Genomic DNA, 9,163 nt, shown 5'->3' with positions numbered 1-9,163 from the left:
ATTTCAGGCTCTCTTCAGAAGTCACTGGCCTCGGGGCTCTGTAATGTGTCCCAGCATGCACTAGGGCTTGAGCTCCCTGACAGGACTTTTCTAAAGCCTCATGAGACAATGCTTTCTATGGACTAATCAACAGAGGAAGTGGTCCTTTCTAACTTTATTACTCTTCCAAGATCTCAAAATAAACACTTTTACTCTAAGCAACTGTGCTTCCCAACTCCTGTGTTGCTTTCATTGCTATTCTGGTTTAATAATCTTGAGGCTCAGCAAGGAACAGTAACAGATGATTATTATTTTTAAAAATTTCTGTAGATGTTCATGCTCTGGCCAGTCTGTACAAAGCATGGGCTGTTGATGTTTTAAACCACTATATATTAAGTATAGACTTGATAGACTAAATAAGCTGTTTTTTATAAATAAAGGTTTTCCTGACTTTAAAAACCACATCTTAGCTTTGTGCATACAAATAGCTGTTGTGATTTTTAACTTTGTAACGAAGATGTTGATCAAATACTATTTTTGTGACTTGTCACCAATGAGTTCAGACCTATGGCTTGTTTTGCATTAACAATTAAAAGTTTGACATAATTGCAATTAGGCCTGGTGCTTATTGGGGGAAAGCATTACAACCTAATATGGCATCTTAAAGAGTATTGCACAATAATTTGCTTAATGGGAACTTTCAGCCAACATGTTGAGTGAGTGGCTTAATGAAAAAAAACACAGGTATCATCCATGTGGAAATGGTTTTCTACATACCAATAGCATTTTGAATAGGATATTATTATGTTTGCAAAAGCTTGCTGGGTCTGTGGGAGGTTCTGGAGAGAATCCATGTCCAGCATGGCATGTCCATGAGCATAAGAGAGCTTCAGGTACATTTCACAAAAATCAGGTTGCTATACCACATTAGAACTACTTGTGGAGCTGAGGGGTGTCAAGAAACAATTTAATATGACAGTGGTAGCAGAAGTGCTCTTAAAAGAAAAGACACAAAGAATTCCACTGGGCTGAAACAAATCCCTTAGATAAACCCAGGTAGCTCTTTGGATGATGAACAATTGCTTTAAAAATACAGGTATCCAGGACATAACTGATGGATTAATAGGCCTTTCCTTACTGTTGACATTCATACTACTGTTTGACTTCAGGACATATTACTAGGCAATATCCAAACATAATTCTTATAGGTTAGGGCCAAGTGCTGAAACTGACAGCAGCATTTATACCACAGTAAAAAAACAAAACCACTTCTCCTTCAGAGAAAGTATTTTATTGGAATATCTATTCCAAACAACATTTTACTTGATTTATGGCAGCATCATTAATTAGAAAAAAGCATCGTGTCTTTGCTATTTCAGATCGGATTGCATTACATTGCTCCTGAGAAAAGGTTTCAGTGGCATAGAGCCCAAACAGCCTAAGTGAAATGTCTACTCATGGTTGTACGTACTCGCTCTATAAATTAACCAACACATATTGTGCAAAGCACACAGGGCAAAATTTCTCTTGTTCTGTTTAACCCAGTAGCCATCATTCAGGGCTGTCTAAGTATTTTCTAAACTATACTAGAAAAAGACAGCAAGTCCAAGGCAGCAAGGAAGTTTTTCTAGGATCATACAGGTTAACTAGCATCTACAAGTAACTAAATAGTTAGGAATCTTACAATGAAAGATGTACTGTGTACAGGCTTCAGACTTATTTTCTCAAACAGGAGCCCCCGCCCCCTGCCAAATGGAAAACCACTTTTGAATCCAAGGAGTATTTCAAATACATATTGGGAGAAGGCATGGAGGTGAGAGTCCATGGATCCAGCACCAAGCCCTGTGTAGCCTTGGCTGTGGTAGTCAAAGTCAAAGCCCTGCTTTGCCCTGCAGCATGCTCCAACTGCTTGGGCTCACACTTCCCTATGTGTTCCCTAGACCCTAACACTTTTAATGGGTATTAAAACAGCACAGGTAACACAACAGAAGCTACACTGGATTCATAGAGCAAATAAAACATTTTCTGTAGATCTTAATAGGAAAGCTACAATTACATTTTTTAAAAAAAAAGTTTTTACAATATACAACTCTTTACAATGGCTTTTTCTACTCTTAACCCTATAAACGTATTTTTACACGTTTCAATACCTGCAGGATTCTTCAAATAAATATTTTATCCTAAGTGTGTTAGAAGACCAAAATACCACCCATCAGGAGATTGGCTCCTAGCAGCTACAACGATGTTCCTTTTGCCCTCCAGTCCTGAGAGAGGAGGTCATGCAGTTCTCCTTCGTCATCACTGCCAGTGTCGCCGTCCTCAACCTGTGCAGCTCTTAGTCTCATGGCTTCCTTCAGTTTATCCTTCAGTACTTCCTGGCGGTCACGCAGTTGTTCAACACGGCGGAAACATTCACTAGGGTAAAATTAAAAATAATAATTTGCCCTCTTCTGCTGCTTAAGTGAAAAGCTGCAATGGTGTGCCTTTTAAGTTCACAGTCTTCATATCTTTGGAAAGAACATGGCAGTTTCTCAGACACAACATTAACATTCAAGCCTATGGTACTTTGTCCAAGAACCTGAGCTGCTATCACTAAATGAGTTCAGACTTTTCCAGCTGCTTTTTACTTGTCCTTTTGGGGTGCAAAGGGTAAGCCTAGCAAGCTGTACTTGCACTGGGGCCACTGCCTGCTATTTAGGAGGTGGTTTTCAGATGGCTTTCCTTCAGGGAACACTTGCCACATTGACCTTTCTTCCAGTGAACTCCTGGGTATCTTGCACCAAAGCCCTGAGCACTGTGCAAGCCGCTCATGTCATGCAGAATACTGGGTTGGCCTGTGGAACACCTCTGTCACCGAGCAGACTGCATAAATGCTTAGAACGCAACCAGACAATCTTCCTTTCTTGGACGGCACATGGAAGGAAAAGCGCCTGATTGGTTCACTAAAGAATTTTATATAGACTTCCAAGGTTTTCTGGAACAATTTGAAAACTATTGATTTTTTGAAATTAATTTTATTCCACTATATTTTGCATATCTGTTTTTAATCTTTTATTTTTTTAACATACAAATGAACAATAGTTCTGCACTTCTGAGTCAAGAACAGACAGCAATTTAATACATTTTCTACATTTTCTACTGAAGGAACAGGAACCAGCAACTTTCACTAAATTTATTTTGGAAACTTTTATGGTACAAAAGTGTCAGCTTGACAGCCAAAGCCAGTTACCGTATTTTTCGCCCCATAGGGCGCACTTTTTCCCCTCCAAAAATGAAGGGGAAATGTGTGTGCGTCCTATGGGGCAAATGCAGGCTTTCGCTGAAGCCTGGAGAGCGAGAGGGGTCGGTGCGCAGCGCCGGGCTCCCACAGCTTGCAGAGAGTTGCTTGGATGTCGAAGGCTGGGCGCGCCGAGCTCAGCGTGCCCAGGCTTCGCGTGGCTCTCCGCAAGGCACGGGAGCCCGGCTCCGGGCTTCCACGGCTTGCGGAGAGTTGCTTGTTCTGGGGGCTGAGGGGGAAATAATTTTTTCCCCCTTTATTTCCCCCCCAAAAAACTAGGTGCGCCTTATGGGACGGTGCGTCCTATAGGGCGAAAAATACGGTACATTTCCAGAGCTGACAAAAAAGTTAAGGATACTCTAAACCACGGGTGTCAAACATAAGGCCCGCGGGCCGAATCCGGCCCGCCAGACCTCGTCATGTGGCCCGTGTAGCCGCCGGCGGCCGCCAGCCTTCACCTTTTATTCTTGCTTTTTTTTTTTGACACAAGAAAGCCGCCTCTTCAGCGCATGCGCGGCAGCCTACAAGCCAGAGAATGTCTGCCCTCTAGCGGCGCCGGCCGTTCTACACAGGAAACCTCCACTTTACATGCATTCAGGAAACCTCCACTTGTTTTTATATTGAGCGCATGCCATCCTGTGATGTGACAGATCCAACGGCTGCCTGAACCCTTCTCTCCTATACTGTAAGTCCTACAGATACAACTGGCCCTTTGAGGATGACCAAACTGCTGATGCGGCCCCCGATGAATTTGAGTTAGGCACCCCTGCTCTAAACTTAAGACACTCATGTAAAGTTATTTGGCTACAAAAAAAAAAAGGAAGTGATTCATTAATCAACAAATCTCAAGAGACCTCAAACAGTCCCCTCCACCAGTTTCCATGTTCCTGCTTCCACTTGGGAGTCACCAGCTAAGGAAGGGGGGGGAGGGGTAGTCTTACATTGTGCAGCAAAGCATACACCCAAAGTGAGGCCACACTAATACAAAAAAGTTCCTTGGTGCCTCCAGATATTTTATAATATTAGGGTGAGCTTACTGTATCATTGTGCTTAAGGACGTGTTTTAGCTGTGGACAACAGGATACAAGGGGCAAGGCAAGGAAAAAATATAACAGGAGTCTGGGTGGTGGTCAGCCTGTGATCCTTGAGATGTTGCAGAACTCCTATCTTCTCTGAACATTGACCAAGGTGACTGGGGCTGCTGGGAGTTAGGGACGAATAAAATGTAGAGTGCCACAGGTTAGCCACTCTTGCTCTAGAACCTCATCTACTTTTGGTTAGAGTCAGATATGAGGAGAGCTGGACCCAAAAGTAAGTATGGGAGTTGGCTTTAAGAATCCTGTTGTGATCTCATGCATGGGACTAACCATTCCAAAGATGTGGAACTGGCAAATGTCCTAAGCCATGCAATTCTTAATTGTGCATCTAAAGTGCTCTTGTACAGAAATGGAACTGTTTAAAAAGTCTAGGAGAACGTTTGACACTTTGCATGTCTATGATCTTTAGGGCCTTCCTCCAAATTTCATCACTTGATTCTATCTAGCCGTGCGTGTGAAGATGGGGAGATGTAGCAGGTACAAGGAAGTCCACAGCTGTGGAATGTGATAGTAGCTGCAGAATTCAGTTCCCAAAGAATCTCTTCTCCCTACCCCTGACTAGCAAAAACACAACAGCAAGCACAGAGTTGTGTGTGTTATATAAAAGTTGCAGAATTTTGTTGTATTAAATTTCAAGCAGTGCGTTTACATTAAGCTTTTTGAAATCAGGTTTTACTTTACTTACATCTGCTCATCTATTTCTCCAATTTGACGGTCGAGTCTCCCTTCCTCATCTTCTTCAGCTACTATAGCTTCTGAAATCTAACTCAGAAAAGGTGGGTATTATTTTCCGTAAGAAAACTGGATTGATATAAAAGTAAGCTTTGCCTTCTCTTTACTGCAGTGAGAAAACTAGGAGCAAGCTATAGGATTATGCTTCCTCCTGGCAACAGATTCTCCAAAACTGGATAGGCTCTCCACTTAACCTGAATTTAAGCAAATTAAAACCCTGGATTAAGAAGGAATGTGGTCTTAACCTGCTTATGGCACCAGGTAAAAGGGAGAATACAGCTTGCTCCTATTATCTTAACTACAAGTTAAGAGAAAGCCAGCTTGCTCTGGCCCACCACAATACGTTTTGAAAGTGACAAACCCAAGCAAAGAAGATCTTGGTGCTTTAGTAATATGAGCACTGATGACGAAACTCGCGTTTAAGAATTCTGTTAACAGTTAATCTCCGATTTCCAAAATATATTTTAACCTGTTATTTCTTTCAGCATATACTTTCTCAAAGTTGAGTGTCTTGGAGATGCTGTGCAGCCAGTGGCCAACATGTAACCAAGAAGAGCCCTTGTGCACCACTAATGTTCACTAAATGTGTCCACTGCTGATCTTGTATGAACATCTACTGTGTTTATAGCACCGAGTGCATTTCAGAATAGGATGACTGCTCTACAACAGTCTTCTCCCAACAATTCATTCACGGAAAACTTTCTGCAACGCCAGAGTTTGAAAGCAAAGTTCACAGGCACAAGTGAAGTTGCTGAGTGATCACCTTCAAAGGGATTGGTTTTTAAAAGCAGGATGTGAGAACCACAGATCTAGTCAACAGCGGATGTGGTGAGGCAAATCTTGCAATAAAAATGAAGCGACATAGGAGGAATGTTCAATCCAATCCAGAGCCAGATAATTCTTGCATATATAGAGTATATGTATAAAGTATACAGACTTAAAATATCAAGTGCACCAGACCTGAAAAAATGAAAGTGAATGGTGACAGTAACAGGCCATCTGGCCTGACAGAATATACATCCTGCATTCCTGCTAGATAGGATATGCTGATCAAATTTTTAAAAAGCAAACTTCATCACAATTTTTGGTGTAGTGTCATCTGTTACTAAAGTTTCTTCACTTCACTGTTTGAAGGGGGGATACTCAGACCACAGCTAGCTTATAAAATGATTTTAACCGATATTAAAACAGTCAGCAAATGCAGTGGAATGTCACTCTGCCAAGTTCTAGTTCTGCATGTGCAAGCAATTCAAAACAGGAGGCATCAACTTACAGTGTTGACTTGTCGCATAGCCTTCTGGAATTCATCCCATTCTTTGTCCATCTGATCCTTTGGAGCATCAACCTTCCTCACCTATGAAATGAGAAAGATGAGCAATTTGTGGAAGGCTGTATTCTTATTTCTCATTATTGGTTCTACTTCTACTTCATGCTGCAAGCAAGGAGAACTTGGTTGCTAAGTTGCTGTTTTTTTCGAAGCAAACAATTTATCCAGACAACTTGAAGCTATATTCAGAGAGAGAGAGAGAATCCTTATTTCAGATTATGTGCTACCAGTTTGCACTGCAATGCATTGTCAACTTAAACACACTAAGGGACATCAAAGAGAGCAGATGAAAGCAGTATGTGAGCAACTAAGAATGAACACATATTTGTTATCTACTATATGCTATCTACTTAGCCCCCTAACTCCTTGATATTTAGAATAAGAGTCATTAGCATTCTGGCACCACAGAATATTGTAGCATCAATGGATTCAGCAATATTTCCCTATCTGCTTGATTCCTAGCTTGGGTACCATAAAATGTCTGCCCTTGTTACACATGTTATTCAAAGTATATTTACTATGTGTTTTTCAAGATTTGGCTAAGATACTGGGAATTGAAATGGGATGAAGACACATCTGCTAGCACTAGGGAGAACTGGTCTCAGAGTAACTGAAGGCATACAAACAGCATCTCCTTCAAATAAGGTGCTACTCTGCCAGCATATATATATATATATATATATATATATATATATATATATATATATATATATCTCAAGAGGGCACATGAAGAATGATACAGAAAGAGAGGGAGGAGATGGACAGAGTATGTTTTACTATGAGCTGGGGAGAAGAGAGAAAAATGCTTTTGGATCTTACAAAAAAAAATTAACAAAAGACAAAAAAATTACACTGCTCCTTCAAAATTCAGCAGCAGGATATTATCATATCACTACTACACTATGTTGTGTCCCAAAGCATCTCATGCACATCCCCTTGAAAGCAAGGTTAATATTACCCAGGTAATATTAGGGGGCTGAGGGAGAGAGAGGAAGAGAGAGAGCAGCTTATCTAAGACTAGGACTAGGCAATATATTGATATATTGTCCAAAACTGGTTTGAAGTCCATAGCATGATACTGGTTTCATAATTTCTGACCTGGCAATATATTGCAAATCATGGGGGGGGGTGCGTTATGCAAAAATCACAATGTGGGGGGAAACCATGCAGCCAGCCAATGCCTCCACATAGCTCCATCCTTATTTCAGACATTGTGATATATCAGTATATTGCGATGTTTAGCTGATGATATATCATGAAGTTGAAAACCAGGTATTGCCCAGCCCCATCTAAGACCACCCACCAAAATCATGGCTGTAGGCTTCTTGATTCACATTTAGCCACTACTACACCTAACAGGTGTTGATCTATAGATAATCACACGTATAACTCAGGAGCAAGGACACAGCAGCTGGCCTGACAGCCTCTTTACCCTCATTGGGCATGCACAGACCCAAATCTCAGGCCCAGCTTCTTCTGTTCATTTCCCCCTCATTCCTTATATCTGCCCCCCTTGTGTTAAAGGACACAAGGATGGTTAATAGAGAGCTGCTGCACAGTATGAGGAGGAAGGCAAAGGGGCAGACAAAAATATGGGGGGGGGGGGAGTGTGAGAACTATAGCTGCCTTGCCTCCTGTTTCCTATTGGTTTAACAGATAAAGAGTAGATCTCTGGGTTGACACTTATAGCAAGACTCATCCTTCTGAAAGCTGCAACAAGCCAGATAGCTTGCCATACCAATGCCAGCTAAATATACTTCAGGCTAAATAAAGTAATTGGGGGAAATAAATTTTCATTGCAATTATGCTTATAGCTCTGTTTTGTGCATTTGTTTCCCCCTCCAGAAGTGAGACACATTTCATCCATGTAAAAGCAAGTCGTGTGCTTTGATTCTGAATGATTAATTATGCTACAATATAACAATACGTAAATCATTTCAAAGTAACTTACCATAAGAATATACACTTCATTAACCATACATTGCTTTTGCTCTTTGTGAATGTTTTAGATGTAGTACCACCCCCCCCTTGTGTACTATGGTCTGCCTTTTTTAATTTGTTACACATTGGACAATAAAAGTTTAAAAGAATTCAGTTAATGCTTGATCAGTAATAAATTATATCAAGGTCTATTTCAAAAGCATTTGCTTCTTCAACCCTCAGAGGCAAATTCAAAGTCGGGCAGCAACAATTAGCATATGCAAACCACTACAATATTGGTAACCAGGCATCAGAACTCTTTCTAAGCTAGACTTCTAACGTCTTCCAGAGGTTAAATATCAGGAACATTCAGACAGGCACAGGAAACAAACAAACAAAAGGAAAAAAGAACCAGAAGCCCCTTCTCTGATTTGGGCAGCTTCCATTCAGTCCAACAGGGCATCAGCAGAACTCCCCCCCCCCCATTTAAATTATTAAGACAGAGAAAGGGATAGAAACTTGCTTTTCCTTTCTTGTTTTAAGATGTCTTCTGGATATAAAAACACTAAACACACATGAACCTGCTTGAAACAGGTAGGTAGTCGGAGCATTTACACATGTCAAGGAAATAAACAACTACCTGACTTTTAGAAGACATCTGAAGGCAGTCCTGTTTAGGGAAGTTTTTGATGTTTGATGGTTTATTGTGCTTTTAATTCTGTTGTGAGCTGTCCAGAGTGGCTGGGGAAACCCAGCCAGATGGGCAGGGTATAAATATTAAGGTGTTGTTGCTGTTGTTACAGGTATCCTGGTTTTCAGTCCCTATGACTC

The 9,163-nt window shown here is 41.0% G+C and overlaps 2 protein-coding genes across 25 annotated transcripts in view; one reads left to right on the top strand and one right to left on the bottom strand.

Annotated features, from left to right (window-relative positions):
* LOC310748288 (poly(rC)-binding protein 3-like) overlaps nt 1-8,506 on the top strand; it is a 257,271-nt gene extending 248,765 nt beyond the window's left edge. For 21 of the 24 annotated variants that reach the window (XM_083583909.1, XM_083583924.1, XM_083583918.1 and 18 more), the window contains one exon: nt 1-591. This exon is cut by the window's left edge. Coding sequence is in view for 3 of the 24 variants with exons in the window: in XM_083583915.1 (XP_083440041.1) it covers nt 5,571-5,631 (61 nt within the window). In the remaining 21 variants the exon portion in view is untranslated. Of the gene's footprint in view, nt 592-5,570 lie in introns of those variants that run through there. The other 3 variants (XM_083583915.1, XM_083583914.1, XM_083583916.1) reach the window with 3 other exon arrangements.
* The window catches only part of ZNF830 (zinc finger protein 830), a 16,616-nt gene continuing 8,707 nt past the window's right edge, over nt 1,255-9,163 (bottom strand). The window contains exons 8-10 of the mRNA XM_083584024.1: nt 6,359-6,439; nt 5,039-5,115; nt 1,255-2,394 (exon numbers count right to left, since the gene is read on the bottom strand). Coding sequence (XP_083440150.1) covers nt 2,214-2,394; nt 5,039-5,115; nt 6,359-6,439 — 339 coding nt within the window. The 3' untranslated portion in view covers nt 1,255-2,213. The remainder of the gene's footprint in view (nt 2,395-5,038; nt 5,116-6,358; nt 6,440-9,163) is intronic.

The sequence above is a fragment of the Podarcis filfolensis genome (genome assembly GCF_964270895.1).
Source record: "Podarcis filfolensis genome assembly, chromosome: 13".
NCBI lineage: Eukaryota > Metazoa > Chordata > Lepidosauria > Squamata > Lacertidae > Podarcis > Podarcis filfolensis.
This window is presented reverse-complemented; position numbering and strand designations above follow the sequence as displayed.